At 49.0% G+C, this 22593-nt stretch overlaps 2 protein-coding genes across 9 annotated transcripts in view; one reads left to right on the top strand and one right to left on the bottom strand.

Annotated features, from left to right (window-relative positions):
• Positions 1-480: 480 nt before the first annotated feature.
• Positions 481-17203, bottom strand: LOC110478779 (alpha-soluble NSF attachment protein). 8 transcript variants are annotated; one of them, XR_014950864.1, is made up of 12 exons: positions 17078-17203; positions 14698-14777; positions 11786-11902; positions 9938-9984; positions 9251-9328; positions 7357-7412; positions 5731-5815; positions 4936-5040; positions 3479-3547; positions 2947-2994; positions 1513-1667; positions 481-1372 (listed from the first exon to the last, which is right to left on the bottom strand). XR_014950864.1 is itself a non-coding variant. In XM_085564765.1 (11 exons), exons 1-11 carry the CDS (start codon positions 17182-17184, stop codon positions 1569-1571), a joined length of 891 nt encoding a protein of 296 aa, XP_085420891.1. In that variant the 5' UTR covers positions 17185-17203; the 3' UTR covers positions 1374-1568. The 8 variants fall into 8 exon arrangements, 5 of the variants coding, with proteins under 5 accessions (XP_085420891.1, XP_077645308.1, XP_077645309.1 ...); XR_014950863.1 differs by having other exon boundaries at positions 2947-2997; XR_014950865.1 differs by lacking the exon at positions 11786-11902 and having other exon boundaries at positions 2947-2997.
• A 2343-nt stretch (positions 17204-19546) lies between these two features.
• The window catches only part of BICRA (BRD4 interacting chromatin remodeling complex associated protein), a 28086-nt gene continuing 25039 nt past the window's right edge, over positions 19547-22593 (top strand). The window contains exon 1 of the mRNA XM_085564761.1: positions 19547-19643. The gene's annotated coding sequence lies outside the window, so the exon portion shown is untranslated. The remainder of the gene's footprint in view (positions 19644-22593) is intronic.

Genomic DNA, 22593 nt, shown 5'->3' on the forward strand with positions numbered 1-22593 from the left:
CTAAAAGAAAAGCCGCGCCCCCAATTTAGGATCCAGCCCCCCAAAAATCAAAGCCACGCCCCCCAAAGTCAGGGCCACGCCCCCTAAAGTCAGGGTACATCCCAAAAAATCAGAGCCACGCCCCGAAATTCAAAGCCACGCCCCCCCAAAAATCAGGGACCGCCTTCCCACGAAATCAAAGCCACGCCTCCAAAAAAATCAGGGAAACACCCCAAAAATTAGAGCCACGCCCCCAAAAATCAGGGGTGCATGCCAAAAAATCAAAGCCACGCCCCCAAAATTTAGGGACACGCCCCCAAACTCAAAGCCACGCCCTTACAGCAGGGACACGCCCCCAAAACCAGGGACACCCCAAAAAATCAGGGACACCCCCCAAAATAAAACCACCCCCAAACCTCAAAGCCACGCCCCCAAAGCGCCAGGCCACGCCCCCAAGCTCAAAGCCACGCCCCCGGGTGATTTCAGGTGTGTCTGAGGTGATTTTTGGGCAATTTGAGATTTTTTTTTCCCATATTTTTTAGATTTTTTTTGCAAATTTTTGGTTTTTCTTTTTTCCGTATTTTGGGGTTTCTTTGCCCAGTTTTTGGGATATTTTCGGGGTGATTTCAGGGTGATTTTCGGGCAATTTGAGGATTTTTTTGGATTTTTTTCCCATATTTTTTAAAATTTTTTTGCAAATTTTTGGTTTTTCTTTTTTCTGTATTTTGGGGTTTCTTTGCCCAGTTTTTGGGATATTTTCGGGGTGATTTCAGGGTGATTTTTGGGCAATTTGAGGATTTTTTGATTTTTTTTCCCATATTTTTAAAATTTTTTCTGCAAATTTTTGGGTTTTTATTTTCCGTATTTCGGGGTTTCTTTGCTCAGTCGTGGGGATATTTTCGGGGTAATTCCGGGCAGTTTTCGGGGTGATTTTGAGGCAATTTGGTGTTTTTTTGGCCGTATTTGGGGGTTTTCCCGCCCAGCTTTTGGGGATATTTCCGGGGTGATTTTGAGGCAATTTGAGTAATTTTGGATTTTTTTTCCCACATTTTTTTAATTTTTTTTGTGAATTTTTGGGGGTTTTTTGCCGTATTTTGGAGTTTTTTCGCCCAGCTTTTGGGGATATTTCCGGGGTGATTTTGAGGCAATTTGAGTAATTTTTGATTTTTTTCCCCACATTTTTTTAATTTTTTTTGTGAATTTTTGGGGTTTTTTTTGCCGTATTTGGGAGTTTTTTCGCCCAGTTTTGGGGATATTTTTGGGGATATTTTCGGGGTGATTTTGAGGCAATTTGAGTAATTTTTGATTTTTTTCTCCAAATTTTTTTTTTTTTTGCGAATTTTTGGGGTTTTTTTTGCCGTATTTGGGAGTTTTTTCGCCCAGTTTTGGGGATGTTTTCGGGGTGATTTCGGGGTGATTTTGAGGCAATTTGAGTAATTTTGGATTTTTTTCCCACATTTTTTTAATTTTTTTTGCGAATTTTTGGGGTTTTTTTTTGCCGTATTTCGGAGTTTTCCCGCCCAGTTTTGGGATATTTTCGGGGCGATTCCGGGCGGTTTTTGGGGTGATTTTGGGGCGTTTTGGGCCCGTCAGCGCAGGTCGTGCTCGCCCGGGACGCTCCTCTTGAGGCGCAGCAGCAGCGCCGTCAGCCACGGCTCCAGGCGCGACACGGCGTCGAACTCCCGCACCTGGAACCGCGATTCGGGGCAAAAAACCGGCATTTCGGGCAATTCGGGGGCTTTGGGGGGAATTTGGGGGGTTTGGGGGGAAATTGAGGGGGTTTGGGGGGAATTTGGGGGGAATTTGGGGGGATTTGGGGGAAATTGGGGGGTTTGGGGGGAATTTTGGGGGGTTTGGGGGAATTTGGGGGGATTTGGGGAATTTGGGGGGAATTTTGGGGGATTTGGGGGGAATTTGGGGGATTTGGGGGGTTCGGGGTGAGTTTTGGGGGCTTTGGGGGAAATTGGGGGATTTGGGGGAAATTCGAGGGGATTTGGGGGGAATTTGGGGGGAATTTTGGGGGATTTGGGGAATTTGGGGGGATTTGGGGAATTTGGGGGGAATTTTGGGGGGTTTGGGGGGAATTTTGGGGGATTTGGGGAGAATTTGGGGATTTGGGAGGAAATTCGGGGATTTGGGGGGAATTTGGGGAATTTGGGGGGAATTTTGGGGGATTTGGGGGGAATTTTGGGGGATTTGGGGAATTTGGGGGGAATTTTGGGGGGTTTGGGGGAATTTGGGGGGATTTGGGGGGAATTTTGGGGAATTTGGGGGGAATTTTGGGGGATTTGGGGGGAATTTTGGGGGATTTGGGGAATTTGGGGGGAATTTTGGGGGATTTGGGGGGATTTGGGGGGAATTTTGGGGGATTTGGGGAATTTGGGGGGAATTTTGGGGGGTTTGGGGGAATTTTGGGGGGTTTGGGGGGAAATTCGAGGGGATTTGGGGGGAATTTGGGGGGAATTTTGGGGGGTTTGGGGGAAATTGGGGGGTGAATTTGGGGGATTTTGAAGGAATTTTGGGGTGGATTTTGGGGTGATTTGGGTGATTTGGGGTGATTTTGGGGTGAATTTTGGGGTGGATTTGGGGGATTTTGAAGGAATTTTGGGGTGGATTTTGGGGTGGATTTTGGGGTGGTTTGGGGTGAATTTTGGTGTGGATTTGGGGGATTTTGAAGGAATTTTGGGGTGATTTTGGGGTGGATTTTGGGGGATTTTGGGGTGGATTTTGGGGTGATTTGGGGTGATTTTGGGGTGAATTTTGGGGTGAATTTGGGGCATTTTGAAGGAATTTTGGGGTGGATTTTGGGGTGATTTTGGGGTGGATTTTGGGGTGGTTTGGGGTGGATTTTGGGGTGAATTTTGGGGTGATTTTAAAGGAATTTTGTGGTGGATTTTGGGGTGGATTTTGGGGTGATTTTGGGGTGGATTTTGGGGTGAATTTGGGGGATTTTGGGTGCCCACGCACAGCGTCGGTGAAGGCGTCGACGTTCTGCTCCTCGTGCGCCTCCAGCAGCTTCTGGGGAGGAGGAGGAGGAGGGGAGGAAGGTCAGCGTGGGGAGGAAGGTGAGGAGGAGGAGGAGGAAGATGAGGATGATGAAGACGAGGATGAGGATGATGAAGGGGATCAGGATGGGGATGAAGATGAGGATGATGAGGATGAAGATGAGGATCAGGATGAGGATGATAAGGAGGACCAGGAGGATGAGGAGGATGAAGAAGAAGACGGGGAAGAAGATGACGAAGATGAAGATGAAGATGAAGATGAAGATGAGGAGGATGAGAATCAGGATGGCGATGATGAAGATGAGGAGGATGAGGATGGGATCAGGACGGGGATGAAGATGAGGATGAGGAGGACGATGAAGGGGATCAGGATGAGGATGAGGATGGGGATCAGGATGAAGATGAAGATGAGGATGAAGATGAGGATGAAGATGAGGATGAAGATGATGAGGATGAGGATGAGGAGGATGAGGGGGCAGGGGAGGAAGGCTGACCTTGAGCAGTTTGCACTCGCGGCAGTCGGAGAAGGCCGGGAACATCTCCTCGTACCGCTGCACCGCCAGCTGGCACAGGGAGTTAATCAACAATAATTAACGCTAATTAATGCTAATTAACCCTAATCAACCCCTATTAACCCTAATTAACCCAAACTAACCCCTAATTAACCCAAACTAACCCCTAATTAACCCAGTCGGAGAAGGCCGGGAACATCTCCTCGTACCGCTGCACCGCCAGCTGACACAGGGAGTTAATTAACAATAATTAACCCTAATTAATGCTAATTAACTCTAATTAACCCAAACTAACCCCTAATTAACCCAAACTAACCCCTAATTAACCCAGTCAGAGAAGGCCGGGAACATCTCCTCGTACCGCTGCACCGCCAGCTGGGACAGGGAGTTAATTAACACTAATTAACGCTAATTAATGCTAATTAACCCTAATTAACCCCTATTAACCCTAATTAACCCAAACTAACCCCTAATTAACCCAAACTAACCCCTAATTAACCCAGTCGGAGAAGGCCGGGAACATCTCCTCGTACCGCTGCACCGCCAGCTGGCACAGGGAGTTAATTAACAATAATTAACCCTAATTAATGCTAATTAACCCTCATCAACCCCTATTAACCCTAATTAACCCAAACTAACCCCTAATTAACCCAGTCGGAGAAGGCCGGGAACATCTCCTCGTACCGCTGCACCACCAGCTGGGACAGGGATTTCATTAACAATAATTAACGCTAATTAATGCTAATTAACCCCGAATTAACCCCCAATTCACCCCTAATAAATGCTAACAAATGCTAATTAGCGCTAATTAGTGCTAATTACCTTGGTGTTGAGCATGTCGATGCAGAAGTGGCAGAGGGCTGCCCTGAAGAAATGCTCCGGCCCCAATCCCCAATTAACCAAATTAAATCCCCAATTAACAATACCAAACCCCCGATTTACCCCTAATAACCCCTAATAAACGCTAATTAACGCTAATTAATGCTAATTACCTTGGCGTTGAGCATGTCGATGCAGAAGTGGCAGAGGGCTGCCCTGAAGAAATGCTCCAGCCCCAATCCCAAATTAACCAAATTAAACCCCCAATTAACGGGAATAAACCCCAAATTAACGCTAATTAGCGCTAATTAGTGCTAATTACCTTGGCGTTGAGCATGTCGATGCAGAAGTGGCAGAGGGCTGCCCTGAAGAAATGCTCCAGCCCCAATCCCAAATTAACCAAATTAAACCCCCAATTAACGGGAATAACCCCCTAATAAATGCTAATTAGCGCTAATTAGTGCTAATTACCTTGGCGTTGAGCATGTCGATGCAGAAGTGGCAGAGGGCTGCCCTGAAGAAATGCTCCGGCCCCAATCCCCAATTAACCAAATTAAACCCCCAATTAACGGGAATAACCCCCTAATAAATGCTAATTAGCGCTAATTAGTGCTAATTACCTTGGCGTTGAGCATGTCGATGCAGAAGTGGCAGAGGGCTGCCCTGAAGAAATGCTCCTTGGCGCTGTACTTGAGCAAGGGGCTGTCCATGGCCACCGCCCCCACCTGCAACGGCAATTCCCAAAATTCCCAAAATTCCCCAAATTCCAAAAAATCCCCAAAATTCCCAACATAAAAAAAAAAAAACAACAGGTAAATGAGGGGAAAAATCAGGAAAATGAGGGAAAAAAAGCAGGGAAATTAGGGGAAAAAATCAGGAAATTTAAAGAAACAATCAGGAAAATAGGGAAAAAAACCCAGGAAAATGAGGGGGAAAATCAGGAAAATGAGGAAAAAAATCAGGAAAATGAGGAGAAAAATCAGGGAAATAGGGAAAAAAGCCCAGGAAAATTAGGAAAAAAAAATCAGGAAAATGAGGAGAAAAATCAGGGAAATAGGGAAAAAAAACCAGGAAAATTAGGGGAAAAATCAGGAAAATTAAGGAAAAAAGCAGGAAAATGAGAGGAAAAAAACAGGAAAATTAAGGAAAAAAATCAGGAAAATGAGGGAAAATCAGGGAAATGATGGAAAAATCAGGAAAATGAAGGAAAAAATCAGGGAAATGAAGGAAAAAATCAGGGAAATGATGGAAAAATCAGGAAAATGAAGGAAAAAATCAGGGAAATGAAGGAAAAAATCAGGGAAATGATGGAAAAAATCAGGGAAATGATGGAAAAATCAGGGAAATGATGGGAAAATCAGGGAAATGAGGGGAAAGCAGGAGGTGAGGAAGAGGAGGGAGGAGGAAGGCCCGACCTGCTCGTAGATGTCGATGGCGCGCGGGAACTGCTCCAACTGCGCCGCGTAGGCCGCCACCTTCAGCAGGCACTTATTGGCTGAGCTGGGAGAGAAAAGTCCCAAAAAACACCAAACCCCAAAAATCCCATCCGAAAAATCCCAAATACCAAAAAAATCCCCAAAAAAATCCGACAAAAATCCCGAAAATCCGACAGAAATCCCCAAAATCCCAAACCCCCGCCACCTTCAGCAGGCACTTATTGGCTGAGCTGGGAGAGAAAAGTCCCAAAAAACACCAAACCCCAAAAAAAATCCCCCAAAAATCCCAAATCCCAAAAAAATCCCCAAAAAAATCCGACAAAAATCCCGAAAATCCGACAGAAATCCCCAAAATCCCAAAGCCCCGCCACCTTCAGCAGGCACTTATTGGCTGAGCTGGGAGAGAAAAGTCCCAAAAAACACCAAACCCCAAAAATCCCATCCAAAAAACCCCAAATCCCAAAAAAATCCCAAAAATCCCACCTGAAAAACCCTAAATCCCACCCAAACCCCAAAAATGTCACCCAAAACTCCCAAATTCTGTCTGAAAAACCTCAAATCCCACCTGAAATCCCAAAAATCCTGTCCAAAAAACCCAAATCCCACCTGAAAAACCCGAAATCCCACCTGAAATCCCGAAAATCCCACCCAAAAACCACCAAATCCTAAAAGTCCCACCCCAAAACCCCCAAATTCCACCTGAAAAACCCCAAATCCCACCTGAAACCCCAAAAATCCCACCTCAAACCCCAAAATTCCCACCCAAAAAACCCCAAATCCCACCTGAAAAACCCCAAATCCCACCTGAAACCCCAAAAATGCCACCCAAAAACCCCAAATCCCACCCAAAAACCCCAAAACCCCAAAATTCCCACCCAAAAAACCCCAAAACCCTCTGACACCCCAAAATTCCCACCCAAAAACCCCAAGATTTCCACCCAAAAACCCCAAATCCCACCCGAAAAACCCCGAAACCCCAAAATTCCCACCCAAATCCCCCGAAATTCCCCGAAATCCCCAAATTCCCCGAAATTCCCAAAATCCCCAAATCCCCCGAAATCCCCAATTCCCCCGAAACCCCAAAATTCCCACCCAAATCCCCTGAAATCCCCCGAAATCCCCAATTCCCCCGAAATTCCCCAAATCCCCAAATCCCCCGAAATCCCCCGAAATCCCCAATTCCCCCGAAATTCCCCAAATCCCCAAATCCCCCAAAATTCCCGAAATCCCCAATTCCCCCGAAATCCCCAAATCCCCAATTCCCCCGAAATCCCCAATTCCCCCAAATCCCCCGAAATCCCCAAATCCCCAATTCCCCCGAAATCCCCAATTCCCCCAAATCCCCCGAAATTCCCCAAAATCCCCAAATCCCCTGAAATCCCCCAAAATCCCCCGAAATTCCCTAAAATCCCCAATTCCCCCGAAATTCCCCAAAATCCCCAATTCCCCCGAAATTCCCCGAAATCCCCCGAAATTCCCGAAATCCCCAATTCCCCCGAAATTCCCCGAAATCCCCCGAAATTCCCGAAATCCCCAATTCCCCCGAAATCCCCCGAAATTCCCGAAATTCCCGAACTCCCCGATTCCCAGCCCCGAGTGCCGGACCTGGTGGATTCCTCGCCCCGGTAGAACTCGGCCGCCTGCTCGAAGTGCGCCACGGCCTGGGGGAAACCGGATCAGACCCCAAAAATCCCAAAAATCCCAAAAATCCCCTGAAAAATCCCTTGAAAATCCCCAAAAAATCCCCCCAAAGATCCCCCAAAAACCCCCGGAAAATCCCCCAAAACCCCCCGAAAAATCCCCCCAAAAATCCCCCAAAACCCCTGAAAAATCCCCAATAAAATCCCCCAAAATCCCCCAGAAAATCCCCCCAAAAAATCCCCAAAAAATCCCCCAAAAAATCCCCCAAAACCCGGGAAAAATCCCCCAAAAAATTCCCCCAAAAATCCCCCAACCCCCCGGAAAACCCCCGGAAAATCCCCCAAAATCCCCCCAAAAAAATCCCCTGAAAAATCCCCCAAAACCCCCCGGAAAACCCCCCAAAAAACCCCCAAAACCCCTGAAAAATCCCAAATAAAATCCCCCGGAAAATCCCCCAAAATCCCCCCAAAAAAATCCCCTGAAAAATCCCCCAAAACCCCCCGGAAAACCCCCCAAAAAATCCCCCAAAACCCCTGAAAAATCCCAAATAAAATCCCCCAAAATCCCCCCAAAAAATCTCAAAAAAAATCCCCCAAAACCCCTGAAAAATCCCCCAAAAAATCCCCCCAAATATCCCCCAAAACCCCCCGGAAAACGCCCCAAAACCCCCCCGAAAAATCCCTCGAAAACCCCCCGAAAAATCCCCAAAAACTCCCGAAAATCCCCCAAAATCCCCCGAAAAATCCCCCCAAAATCCCCCGAAAAATCCCCAAACACCCCCCCAAAAAATCCCCCAAAACCTGGAAAAATCCCAGAAAAAAAAACCAGGAAAAGCCCAGGAAAATTCTGGGAAAAGCCAGGAAAATTCCAGAAAAATCCCAGAAAAAATCCCAGAAAAATTCCAGGAAAATCCCCGAAAAAATCCAAGAAAATCCCCCCAAAAACATGTGGAAAAATCCCCAAAAACATGTGGAAAAATCCCCAAAAACATGTGGAAAAATCCCAGAAAAATTCCAGGAAAATCCCAGAAAAAATCCAGGAAAATCCCAGAAAAATTCCGGAAAAATCTCCCCCAAAAAATCTGGAAAAATCCCCAAAAAATTCGGGGAAAATCCCAGAAAAATTCTGGGAAAATCTCAGAAAAATTCCGGGAAAAATCCCCAAAAGATCCAGGAAAGATCCTGGAAAAATTCCCAGGAAAAAATCGGGAAAATCCTGGAAAAATGGGATAAGAAAGGGATAAAAAAAGAGACTTAAAAAAGGATAAAAATGGGATAAAAAAGGAGATAAAAATGGGATTAAAGTGGAATAAAAAAGGAATAAAAAAGGAATAAAAAAAGAATAAAAAAGGGATAAAAAAGGGATGAAAATGGGGTTAAAATGGAATAAAAAGGGAATAAAAATAGATATAAAAATATAAAAATGGGATTAAAAACCAGATAAAAGTGGGATAAAAAAGGGACAAAAGGAAAAAAAATGGGCTCTGAAATCCATAAAAACAAAGCAGAATTCCTTGGAAAAAAATTGGGAATTAAATTGGAAACACAAAGGGATAGAAAAGAGAAAATCCCCAAAATTCCGGGAGAAATTCCAGGAAATTCCGGGAGAAATTCCAGGAAATTCCAGGGGGGAGGGGAAGGTCCCGGAGCCGCCCCCGCCCCATCTGCTCCCGTGGAGCCGCCGGAAAAATCCCGGAAAAACCCTGGAAAAATCCCAAAAAAACCCCAAAATTCTTAATTCTCACAGAATTTCTCCTGGATTTTTTCCCATTATTTTTCTGCAATTTTCCTTTATTTTCCCCAGATTTTTCCCGAATTTTCCAGGGATTTTTCCGGGATTTTTCCGGGATTTCCCTGACCTTGTGGATGTCCAGCAGGTCGCTCTCGTAGATCTCAGCGATGCCCACGTGGTGCTTGGCAGCGATGGTGAAACGGCCCTGGAAAAACGGGAATTTTCCATGGAAAAAACGGAATTTTCCTGGAAAAAGCAGAATTTTCCATGGAAAAACCAGAATTCTCCAGGGATAAAACGGAATTTTCCTGGAAAAAACAGAATTTTCCATGGAAAAAACGGAATTTTCCTGGAAAAAACAGAATTTTCCATGGAAAAATGGGAATTTTCCTGGAGAAAACAGAATTTTCCATGGAAAAAACAGAATTATCCAGGGAAAAACCAGAATTTTCCAGGGAAAATGGGAATATTCCATGAAAAAATGGGGATATTTTGTGAAAAAATGGGAATTTTCCTGGGAAACTGGGATAGTCTGTGGCAAAATGGGAATACTTAAGGGAAAATTGGAATATTTAAGGGAAAATGGGAATTTTCCAGTGTAAAATGGGAATATTTAAAGGAAAAATCTGAATTTCTCAGGGAGAAATGGGAATATTCCAGGCGAGAAAAGGAATAATTCAATGAAAAAAAGGGAATTTCCCATGCAAATGGGAATTTTAAGGGAAAAATGGGAACTTTCAGTGGGAAAATAGGAATATTGAAGGGAAAACTGGGAATTGCAGGTCGGAATTCCGGGAATTCCGGGAATTCTCACCATGTCTGTGTAGATCTCGATGGCGCGGAGCAGGCAGTTCACAGCCTCTGGAAAAAATGGGAAAAAACAGGAAAAATTGGGGAAAAATGGGGAAAAATGGGAAAAAAACCCAGGAAAAAACGGGAAAAAATCAGGAAAAAACCGGGAATGGGGGCGGGAAGGGCCCTGGATCCTCGGGATTATCCCGGGAATTTTGAAGGATGGGAGCCAGATTTTGGGATCAGACCCCAAATTTTGGGATCAAAGCCCTAATTTTGGGATCAGACCCCAAAAATTTTGGGATATTGGAAGTTTCTGGGATCAGAATCCCAAATTTTGGAAGCTCGGCCTCAATTCGCCCAAAATTCCGGAATTTTCACCCCTCCCCCACCTCTGCAGCCGCTCCGGGGCTGGAGGGAGCCAAAATTTGGGAATTCTGCCCAAAACTCTGGGAATTCTGCCCAAAACTCTGGGAATTCTGCCCAAAACTCTGGGAATTCTGCCCAAAATCCTGGGAATTCTGCCCAAAATCCTGGGAATTCTGCCCAGGGCCCGGCTCCATCTGCTCAGCCCCAGCTGGGAGCAGATTCCGCCCCCAAATTCCAGCTGGGGAGGTTTGGGGGATTTTTGGGAATTTTGGGGACTTTGGGAGGATTTTTGGGAGTTTTAGGGACTTCTAGGGGGATTTTTGGGAATGTTAAGGGGATTTTTCTGTAGTTTTGGGAATTTTAAGGAATTTTTTGGGAGTTTTAAGGGGATTTTCCCAGGATTTAATGGAATTTCAGAGCATTTACCGAAGATTTAAAGGAATTTTCCCAGGATTTTCATGGAATTCCAGTGGCATTTGTAGGAATTCCCTCCCCCCACGCCCCTAGACCCCTCAGAATTCCCAAATTTCCGGGAATTCAGGGAATTCCGGCCCCCTGAACACTCCAGAATTCCCAAAATTCCGGGAATTCTGGCCTCACCCTCCGGATCTGCCTTTTTGACCCCCCAGAATTCCCAAATTTCCGGGAATTCCCCCCAGAATTCCCAAATTTCTGGGAATTCCCCCCAGAATTCCCAAATTTCTGTGAATTCTGGTCCCCTGAACCCCCCAGAGCTCCCACATTTCTGGGAATTCCCCCCAGAATTCCCAAATTTCTGGGAATTCCCCCCAGAATTCCCAAATTTCTGAGAATTCTGGTTCCCTAAACACCCCAGAGCTCCCAAATTTCCGGGAATTCCCCCCAGAATTCCCAAATTTCCGGGAATTCCCCCCAGAGCTCCCAAATTTCTGGGAATTCCGGCGCCCTGAACACTCGAGAATTCCCCAAATTCCGGGAATTCCGGCCTCACCCTCCGGATCTGCCTTTTGGACCCCCCCAGAATTCCCAAATTTCCGGGAATTCCCCCCAGAATTCCCAAATTTCTGAGAATTCCGACCCCCTGAACGCCCCAGAGCTCCCAAATTTCCGGGAATTCCCCCCAGAGCTCCCAAATTTCCGGGAATTCTGGCCAGAATTCCCAGATTCCCGGGAATTCTGGTTCCCTGAATGCCCCAGAGCTCCCAAATTTCTGTGAATTCCGGCCCCCTGAACACTCCAGAATTCCCAAAATTCCGGGAATTCTGGCCTCACCCTCTGGATCTGCCTTTTTGACCCCCCAGAATTCCCAAATTTCTGAGAATTCTGGTCCCCTGAACGCCCCAGAGCTCCCAAATTTCTGGGAATTCCCCCCAGAATTCCCAAATTTCCGAGAATTCTGGTTCCCTGAACCCCCCAGAGCTCCCAAATTTCCGGGAATTCCCCCCAGAATTCCCAAATTTCTGTGAATTCCGGCGCCCTGAACACTCGAGAATTCCCCAAATCCCGGGAATTCCGGCCTCACCCTCCGGATCCGCCTTTCTGAAGGCGTTGGCGGCGTCCACGAGGCTGGAGGCGGCCTCGTGTTTGCTCTGGAGCTGCAGCTGCAGCGCGGCCGCGCGGGAGAACGCCGAGCCCGCCTCTGGAAAAACGGGAAAAACAGGGAAAAACAGCGGGAAAAACATCGGGAATCCGCCGGGAAAATACCGGGAAAAAACGGGAAAGATATCGGGGGAAAATGGGGGAAAAACGGGAAAAAACAGGGGGAAAAACGGGGAAAAACAGCGGGAAAAACAGGGAAAAACATCGGGAAAAACATCGGGAATCCACCGGGAAAATACCGGGAAAAAACGGGAAAGATATCGGGGGAAAATGGGGGAAAAACGGGAAAAAACAGGGGGAAAAACGGGGAATAAATATAGAAAAATATGGGAAAAAACAACGGGAATTAATGGGGAAAACAACGGGAATTCCTTGGGAATTTCTGGGATGAACCCTGGGAATTTCTGGGGATTGATTGGGAATTGATTGGGAATTTCTGGGGATTGATTGGGAATTGATTGGGAATTTCCAGGATAAATCCTGGGATCGGTGTTTGCCCTGCAGCGGCCGCGCGGGAGAACGCCGAGCCCACCTCTGGAAAAACGGGAAAAACAGGGAAAAACATCAGGAAAAACATCGGGAATCCACCGGGAAAATACCGGGAAAAAACGGGAAAGATATCGGGGGAAAACGGGAGGAAAAACGGGAAAAAAACAGGGGGAAAAATGGGGAAAATACCGGGAAAAAACGGGAAAGATATTGGGGGAAAACGGGGGAAAAACGGGAAAAAACAGGGGAAAGACACTGGTAAAAAATGGGAAAAATAGGGAACAAACACTGAGAAAAACATGAAAAAAAACATGGAAAAAGCATGGAAAAAACACCGGGAATTCATGGAAAAAATATTGGGCATTCACGGGAAAAACATTGGGAATTCATGGGAAAAATATTGGGAAAACATGGAAAAAACACTGGGAAAAAACAGAGAAAAAACACATGGAGAACACATGGAAACACGTGGGAACAACATGGAATAAACCCTGGGAATTGATTGGGAATTTCTGGGGATTGATTGGGAATTGATTGGGAATTTCTGGGGATTGATTGGGAATTGATTGGGAATTTCTGGGGATTGATTGGGAATTGATTGGGAATTTCCAGGATAAATCCTGGGATCGGTGTTTGCCCTGCAGCTGCAGCGTGGGAGAACGCCGAGCCCGCCTCTGGAAAAACGGGAAAAACAGGGAAAAACATCGGGAAAAACAGGGAAAAACATCGGGAATTCACCGGGAAAGATATCGGGGACAAACGGGAAAGATATCAGGGGAAAACGGGGGGAAAACGGGAAAAAACGGGGGGAAAACAGGGAATAAACATAGAAAAATATGGAAAAAACCAACGGGAATTCATGGGGAAAACACTGGGAATTCCTTGGGAATTTCTGGGATGAACCCTGGGAATTTCTGGGGATTGATTGGGAATTGATTGGGAATTTCTGGGGATTGATTGGGAATTGATTGGGAATTTCTGGGGATTGATTGGGAATTGATTGGGAATTTCCAGGATAAATCCTGGGAATGGTGTTTGCCCTGCAGCGGCCGCGAGGGAGAACGCCGAGCCCGCCTCTGGAAAAATGGGAAAAACAAGGAAAAACATCAGGAATTAATGGGAAAATATTAAGAAAGACATGGATAAAATAGGGAAAAAACATTGGGGGAAAACGGGGGAAAAACATCGGGAATTTAGGGGGATTTATTGGGAATTCATGGGGAAAATATTGGGGAAAAAAACAGGGCAAAAACACTGGGGAAAACATGGAAAAAAGACGGGGAAAAAACAGGGAATAAACATAGAAAAATATGGGAAAAACATCGTGAATTCATGGAAAAAATTTTGGGGATTGATGGGAAAAATATTGGGAAAACATGAGAAAAAAACAGGGAAAAAAACAGGGAAAAAAAACAGGGGAAAAAAGGAAAAAACAAGAGAAAAACAGTGGGAAAAACAGGGAAAACGTTGGAAAATCAGGAAAAATGTGGTAAAAAAAACAGGGATAAAACAGGGATAAAACTTGGGGAAAACATGGGGAAAAAACACAGGGAAAAACATGGAAAAAATATAGAAAAACATAATAAAAATGAGAAAAACATGGAAAACACATCAGATAAACATGGAATGAACAGTGGGAATTTACTGGGAATCGGTCGGGAATTTCTGGGATAGAAATGGTGAATTTATAGGAACAAACATTGGGAATTTCTAGGAATTCACCAGGAATTTAAGGAATTAACAGCAGGAATTTTTGGGAATAACTTCCGGAATTCAACTGGGAATTCCTGGGTTAACACTGGGAATTCACTGGATCCATGGGATTCCCAAAATCCCCAAAATTCCCAGCCTCTGGAAAAATGGGAAAAGGTGGGAATGGGATTCTCAGAATCCCCAGAATTCCCAAAATCCCCAGAATTCCCAGCCTCTGAAAAAGCAGGATAAAGGTGGGAAAGGGATTCCCAAAATTCCCAGAATTTCCAAAATTCCCCAAATCCCCAGGATTCCCAAAATTCCCAAAATCCAGAAAAACCGGCTAAAGGTGGGAATGGGATTCCCAGGATTCCCAAAATTCCCGGAATTCCCAAAATCTCAAGGATTCCCAGCCTCTGAAAAACCGGGATAAAGGTGGGAAAGGGATTCCCAAAATTCCCAGAATTCCTGGAATTCCCAGCCTCTGAAAAACCGGGATAAAGATTGGAATGGAGTCAGGATTCCCAAAATCCCCGGAATTCCCAGTCTCCAAAAAATGGGATAAAGATGGGAACGGGACTCCTGGAATTCCCGGAATTCCCAGGATTCCCAGGATTCCCAGAATTCCCGAAATTCCCGGGATTCCGGACTCACGGCTCCAGTTTTTGGCCATCTTGAAGAGGTTGGCGGCGCGGGCGTAGCACTCGCAGGCCTCCTCCAGCCGTGAGGAGCCCCTGGAAAATGGGAAAAATGGGAAAAATTGGAATTATTCCGGGAATTCCGGGAATTATTCTGAGAGTTCTGGGAGTTATTCGGGGAAAAAACAGGAAAAAATAGGGAAAAACGGGGAAAAAAATGGGGGAAAATGGGGAATATTAGGGGAAAAAAGGGAATTATTCTGGGAAAAATGGGAATTCTGTGAAGTGTTCTGGGAATTCTGGAGTTATTCAGGACAAAATGGGAAAAAACAGGGGAAAAATGGGAAAAAATGGGAAAAATTGGAAAAAAATGGGGGGGGAAATGGGAGGAAAAACAGGGAGAAAAGAGAAAAAAAACCAAAACTGTTTTGGGGAAAAAAGGGAATTTTCTGGGAAAAATTAGGAAAAAAGGGAATTATTCCGGGAGAAATGGGAATTCTAAGAGGTGTTCTGGGAAAAAATGTGATAAAACAGGAAAAAACAGGGAAAAATGGGAAAAAAATGGGAAAAAAGGGAATGATACAGGGAATGATTGCAGCAGCACTCGCAGGCCTCCTCCAGCTGAGAGGAGCCCCTGGAAAAGTGGAAAAATGGGAATTATTCCCAGAATTCCAGGAGATATTCTGGGAAAAGTGGGAATTCTGAGAGGTATTTGGAGAATTCTAGGAGTTGTTTAGGAAAAAATGGGAAAAAACAGGGGAAAAATGGGGAAATCAGGGGAAAATGGGAATTATTCTGGGGAAAATGGGAATTACTCTGGGAATTCTGGGATCTATTCTAGGGAAAAAATGGAATTTTTCTGGGAATTCTATGGGGCAAGGTGGGAGCCACGGTGGGAATATGGGAATTCCATGGAAAACTGGGAATTTGGGGAAGGAAAATGGGAATTTGGGCTAGAAACATAGGAAATCCATGGAAAACTGGGAATCTGGGGTGGGAAAATAGGAATTCCAGGGGAAAAAATGGAAATTTGGGGTGGGAAAACAGGAATTCCAGGGGAAAAAATGGAAATTTGGGGTAGGAAAAAGGAATTTGGGGTGGGAAAACAAGAATTCCAGGGGAAAAAATGGAAATTTGGGGTGGGAAAAAGGAATTTGGGGTGGGAAAATGGGAATTTGGGGCAATTTCGGGGGCCCCTCATAGAAAAATTCCCGAATTTCCCCTCACAACTCCCCAAATTCCCCTCAGAACTCCCAAATTCCCCTCAGAATTCCTCCAAATCCCTTCAGGACCCCCAAATTCCTCTCCCCCACCCCGAATTCCCCCTCAGGACGCCCCAAATTTTCCTTTCCCCACCCAATTTCCCCTCAGGATCCCCCAATTCCCATCAGAACCCCGAAACTCCCTCAGGACCCCTCAAATCTCCCTCACAACTCCCCAAATTCCCCTCAGGACTACCGAATCCCCCCCAAATTCCCCTCAGAACCCCCAAACTCCCTCAGGACCCCCAAATTCCCCCTCTGGACCCCCCAAATCCCCTCAGGAGCAGCCAAATTTCCCCTCAGGATCCCAAACCCCCCTCAGAACCACCCAGGTTCCCCTTCCCCACCCAATTTCCTCTCAGGATCCCCCAATTTCTCCTCAGAACTCCCCCAAATTCCCCTCAGGACCCCCCGAAACTTCCTCAGAACCCCCAAATCCCCTCAGAACTCCCAAATCCCCTCAGAACCCCCAAACTCCCTCAGGACCCCCCGAAACTTCCTCAGGACCCCCCAAATTCCCCTCAGAACCCCCAAATCTTTCTCAGGACTCCCAAACTCCCTCAGGACCCCCAAATTTCCCCTCAGGATCCCAAATCCCCTCAGGACCCTCCAAATTCCCCCTCTGGACCCCCCAAATCCCCTCAGGACCAGCCGAATTTCCCCGCAGGATCCCCAGGTTCCCCTCAGGCCCCCCCAAATTCCCCTCAGAACCCCCAAACTCCCTCAGGCCCCTCCAAATCCCCCTCAGAGCCCCTCAAATCCTCCTCAGAACCCTCAAATTCCCCTCAGGACCCGCAAATTTCCCCTCAGGCCCCCCCAAATTCCCCTCAGAACCCCCAAATCTTCCTCAGAACTCCCAAATCCCCTCAGGCCCCCCAGATTCCCTCCCCTCCCCCTTTTACCCCCTCAGGCCGCCGGGGCTCTCCCGGCCCGTCCCGCGGGGCTCTCCCGGCCCTTCCCGCGGGGCTCTCCCGGCCCGTCCCGCGGGGCTCTCCCGGCCCGTCCCGCGGGGCTCTCCCGGCCCGTCCCGGCCCGTCCCGCGGGGCTCTCCCGGCCCGTCCCGCGGGGCTCTCCCGGCCCGTCCCGGCCCGTCCCGCCCGTCCCTCGCGGCCGCCCCGCGCCCCTCGCACGCACCCGAAGAGGCCCCCGAGGAAGGACTGAGCCCCGCGGACCTTCCGCTCGGCCTCGCCCAGCAGCCGCTGCGCCTCCTCCTCCTTCGCCTTCCCCGCCGCCGCCGCCATGACGGCCCCGCGCCGCCCCACGTGACCCCGCGCCGCCACACGTGACCCCCGCGCCGCCCCACGTGACCCCCGCGCCGCCCCACGTGACCCCGCGGGGCGGTGGCGCCCCCTGCCGGGCGGGAGGACAGAGGGGGGGGGAACCCGCCGATGTGGGCGTGGTTATGCAAATGAGCAGGCGCCTCGGGGCGGCGGGTGTGGGCGGGGTTTATGGTAATTAACAGAGCGTGGGGGCGGGACAGCAGCGTGGTTTATGCAAATGAGAGAGCCAGGGCTGGTGGGCCGCGCCTCGGGGCGTGGTTTAGGCTAATAAAGCGATCTGAGCGAGGTTTATGCTAATAGACAATATTACAGGCGTGGTTTATGCTAATAACAGCGATCTGGGCGTGGTTTATGCTAATAGACAATATTACAGGCGTGGTTTATGCTAATAACACCGATCTGGGCGAGGTTTATGCTAATAGACAATATTACAGGCGTGGTTTATGCTAATAACAGCGATCTGGGCGTGGTTTATGCTAATAGACAATATTACAGGCGTGGTTTATGCTAATAACAGCGATCTGGGCGTGGTTTATGCTAATAGACAATATTACAGGCGTGGTTTATGCTAATAACAGCGATCTGGGCGTGGTTTATGCTAATAGACAATATTACAGGCGTGGTTTATGCTAATAACAGCGATCTGGGCGTGGTTTATGCTAATAGACAATATTATAGGCGTGGTTTAAGCTAATAAAGCGATCTGAGCGAGGTTTATGCTAATAGACAATATTACAGGCGTGGTTTATGCTAATAACAGCGATCTGAGCGAGGTTTATGCTAATAGACAATATTATAGGCGTGGTTTATGCTAATAACAGCGATCTGGGCGTGGTTTATGCTAATAGACAATATTACAGGCGTGGTTTATGCTAATAACAGCGATCTGGGCGTGGTTTATGCTAATAGACAATATTACAGGCGTGGTTTATGCTAATAACACCGATCTGGGCGAGGTTTATGCTAATAGACAATATTACAGGCGTGGTTTATGCTAATAACACCGATCTGGGCGAGGTTTATGCTAATAGACAATATTACAGGCGTGGTTTATGCTAATAACAGCGATCTGGGCGTGGTTTATGCTAATAGACAATATTACAGCCGTGGTTTATGCTAATAACAGCGATCTGGGCGTGGTTTATGCTAATAGACAATATTACAGGCGTGGTTTATGCTAATAACAGCGATCTGGGCGTGGTTTATGCTAATAGACAATATTACAGGCGTGGTTTATGCTAATAACAGCGATCTGGGCGTGGTTTATGCTAATAGACAATATTATAGGCGTGGTTTAAGCTAATAAAGCGATCTGAGCGAGGTTTATGCTAATAGACAATATTACAGGCGTGGTTTATGCTAATAACAGCGATCTGAGCGAGGTTTATGCTAATAGACAATATTATAGGCGTGGTTTATGCTAATAACAGCGATCTGGGCGTGGTTTATGTTAATATGAGTGATATGGGCGTGGTTTATGCTAATAGAAACGTTCTGGGCGTGTTTTATGCAAATATCAGCGCTCTGGGCGTGGTTTATACTAATAGACAGTGATCTAGGGGTGGTTTATGCTAATAACAGTTATCTGGGCGTGGTTTATGCTAATAGCAGTGTTCTGGACGTGGTTTATGCTAATAAGAGTGATCTGGGCGTGGTTTATGCTAATAGACAACATTCTGGGCGTGGTTTATGATAATAAGAGTGATATGTGCGTGGTTTATGCTAATATCAGCGCTCTGGGCGTGGTTTATGCTAATACACCGTGTTCTGGGCGTGGTTTATGCTAATATCAGCGCTCTGGGCGTGGTTTATGCTAATACATCGCGTTCTGGGCGTGGTCTATGCTAATATCAGCGCTCTGGGCGTGGTTTATGCTAATACACCGTGTTCTGGGCGTGGTTTATGCTAATAGAAGACTTCTGGGCGTGGTTTATGCTAATAAACAGTGTTCTGGGCGTGGCTTATGCTAATACCCGCGCTCTGGGCGTGGTTTATGCTAATAGACGCGATCTGGGCGTGGTTTATGCTAATAACAGCGATCTGGGCGTGGTTTATGCTAATATAAGCGCTCTGGGCGTGGTTTATGCAAATGATCCGTCCCGGGGGGGGGCTTGGCCGCTGAGGCGCCAGCGCGGGGGGCGTGTCTATTGTAATGCCTGTGCGGGGGCGCGGTTTATGCTAATGACCCCGTCCCCGTTCCTCCGCCGGGGGGGCGCCGGGAGGAGCGGGGCGATCCCGCCGAGCCCCCCCGTGGCCGCCGCCCGCCGCTGCGCCGCCCGGCGCGGGCCCGGCGGGAGCGGCGGCCGCGATCAGGCAGCGCCGCGAACCCCTAAGCGGCGGGGCCCCGGCGGGGTCCTGGCGGCGGCGCCCGTGCGGGGGCGCCTGGGAGACCCCGCGGCGGGCGCCGCTCAGGCCTCACGGTGAGTCCCGGCGCACAAAAAGCGCCCGCCCGGCCGCGACATCGCCGCCCGGCCGCGCCGGAGGCGGCGGCGCCGACCGCGCGCCCGCGCCCGTGCCGCCGCCACCGGGAAACCCCGCGGGGCGCCGGGGGGGGGGGGCCCGCCGCGAATCCCCCCCCCCCCCCCAACCCGCCCTGCGCGCGCCCCCGGGCCCGGGAACGGCGGGGGGGGAGCGGGGGGGGGAAGGGGGGCGGGGCCCCTCCCCACCGAGCGGGGCCCAAAAACCGAGAGGGGCCCAAAAACCCAGCGGGGCCCAAAAACCGAGCGGGGCCCAAAAACCGAGCGGGGCCCAGCGGGGCTGAGGGCCCGAACGGGTCAGCGCGGGGCCGAGGGCCCTGAGCGGGTCCGGGCGGATTTGAGCGGGGCCAGCGGGACCCAGCGGAGCCGAGCGGGGCTGAGGGCCCCGAGCGGTTCCGAACGGATTTGAGCGGGTCCGAGCGGGGCTGAGGGCCCTGAGCGGGTCCGGGCGGGCGGGTCCGAGCGGGGCCCAGCGGGGCTGAGGGCCCTGAGCGGTTCCGAACGGTTCCGAGTGGATTCGAGCGGGACCGAGGGCCCCGAGCGGTTCCGAGTGGATTTGAGCGGGGCCAGCGGGACCCAGCGGAGCCGAGCGGGGCTGAGGGGCCCGAGCGGGTCCGAACGGTTCCGAGCGGGTCCGATCTGAAGGGCCCGAGCGATTCCGAAAGGGCCCGAGCGGGCCCGAATAGACCGGGACGGTTCCGAGCGGGTCCGAGCGGGTTTGAGCGGGGCTGAGGGCCCCGAGCGGTTCCGAGCGGTTCCGAGCGGTTCCGAGCGGTTCCGAGCGGGTCCGAGCTGAGCGGGCAGCGCGGGGTGCGGCCTTCGGCCTCGGCCGCCTCCTCCTCCTCCTCCTGCTGCTGCTCTTCCTCCCCCGGCTCTGCCTCCTCTTCCTCCTGTGCCTCTTCCTGATCTTCGGCCTCTGCTCCTCTTCCTCCTCTTCCTCCTGTGCCTCTTCCTGATCTTCGGCCTCTGCTCCTCATCCTCCTCTTCCTCCTGTGCCTCTTCCTCCTCATCTTCCTCCTCTTCCTCCTGTGCCTCTTCCTGATCTTCGGCCTCTCCTCCTCATCTTCCTCTTCTTCGTCCTGCTGCTCTTCCTCCTCCTCTTCCTCCCCTGCCTCTTCCTCCTCTTCCTCTTCTTCCCGTTCTGTCTCCTCATCTTCATCTTCCTCCTCTTCCTCTGCTCTTCCTCCTCTTCCTCCTCCTGCTCCTCATCCTCCTCTTCCTCCTGTGCCTCTTCCTGATCTTCGGCCTCTGCTCCTCATCCTCCTCATCCTCCTGTGCCTCTTCCTACTCCTCCTGCTCAGCCTCTGGGTCCCCTCCCCTTCCTCCTCTTCCTCCCCTTCCTCCTCCTCCTCCTCCTCCTCGTGGCTTTGGGAAGGAGCTGGGCTGGGGCTCTGTGGCCTTCCTCCCCCTCCTCTTCCTCCTGCTCCTCCTCCTGCTCAGCCTCTGGGTCTCTTCCTCCTCCTCTTCCTCCCGCTCTTCCTCCTCCTCATTTCCTTCTCCTCTTCCTCCTCCTGCTCTTTCTCCTCTTCCTCTTCTTCCTCTTCTCCTTTTCTTCCTCTTCTTCTTCCTCCTCCTCTTCCTCCCCTTCCTCTTCCTCCTCTTCATCTTCTCCTGCTCTTCCTCCCCTTCTCTTCTTCCTCCTCTTCTTCCTCTTCCTGCTCTTCCTCTTCTTCCTCCTCCTCTTCCTCCTCTTCTCCGGCTTTTCCTCCTCTTCCTCCTCATCTTCCTCTTCCTCTTCCTCTTCTCTTCCTCCTCCTCCCCCCGCCGGGCCCTGGAATTTGGGGGATTCCAGGAATTTTTGGCAATTCCAAGGCTGGTTTGGGAATTCCAGGAATTTGGGGGAATTCTGGAATTTTGGCAGTTCTGGGAATTTTGAGTATTCCAAGGTTGTTTTTGGGAATTCCAGGAATTTGGGGGAATTCTGGGAATGTTGGCAGTTCTGGGAATTGGGGGAATTTTTGGAATTCCAGGATTTTGACAGCTCTGGGGATTCCAGGAATTTTGGGAATTCCGGGACTTGCTTTGGGAATTTTGAGCATTCCAGGAATTCTGGGACTGCCGGGGTTTTTTGGGAATTCCTGATCCCGGAGCCTTTTTGGGGGGGAATTCTGGAGTTTTTTTCTGGGGATTCCGGGAAATCCAGGCGTGATTTTTAGGGAATTCCGACGTTGTTTTGGGAATTCCCGATCCTGGGGCCTTTTGTGGCTTTTTTTTTTTTTTTTGGGGAATTTCAGGAGTTTTAGAAATTCCCGATCTTGGGGCATTTCCGGGCTTTTTTTTTGGGAATTTTGAGAATTCCAAAGGGGTTTTTTTGGGAATTCTGGGAATTCCAAGGGTTTTGTTTTTTTTTTTTGAGAATTCCAGAATTTTTGGGAATTCCCGATCCCGGGGCCTTTAGGGGGCTTTTTTGGGGGGGAATTCTGGGGAAACTGAGGCACAACTGGAGCTGAGTCCTGGAGTATCCTCGGAGTAAAGAGCTGGAGAGCGCGGGCTGAGCCCGGAGTATCCCTGGAATATCCCTGGAGTATCCCTGGAGTATCCCCAGAGTATCCCTGGAATATCCCCGGAGTATCCCTGGAGTATCCCCAGAGTATCCCTGGAATATCCCTGGAGTATCCCTGGAATTTTATCCCAGAGTATCCCTGGAGTATCCCCAGAGTAACTCCTGAGTATCCCTGGAGTATTTTTGGGATAAATCCCTTCCCTGCCCCTGATTTTCCTCCATTTGTCCCCAAAATTCCCCCCAAAAATGAGAATTTTGGGGATTTCTCCCGGGTTTTCCCTGAGATTCACCCCCGAATCCCATCCAAAATGAGAATTTCGGGATGGATTCCCCATTTTCCCCAAAATTGCTCCCAAAATCCCATCAAAAATGAGAATTTCGGGATTTTCC

This window comes from Lonchura striata, chromosome 34 (genome assembly GCF_050655825.1).
Source record: "Lonchura striata isolate lonStrDom1 chromosome 34, ASM5065582v1, whole genome shotgun sequence".
In the NCBI taxonomy this organism is placed as follows: domain Eukaryota; kingdom Metazoa; phylum Chordata; class Aves; order Passeriformes; family Estrildidae; genus Lonchura; species Lonchura striata.

Excerpts from the sequence above, each read along its gene's own strand:
- LOC110478779 (XM_077789182.2), bottom strand. The coding sequence starts at position 17,184 with ATGGCGGCGGCGGCGGGGAAGGCGAAGGAGGAGGAGGCGCAGCGGCTG. Across the intron at positions 5,816-7,356 it reads CGGGGCGAGGAATCCACCAG|CTCAGCCAATAAGTGCCTGC; the intron begins GTCCGGCACTCG and ends TTTCTCTCCCAG. Across the intron at positions 2,998-3,478 it reads GCGAGTGCAAACTGCTCAAG|AAGCTGCTGGAGGCGCACGA; the intron begins GTCAGCCTTCCT and ends CCTCCTCCCCAG.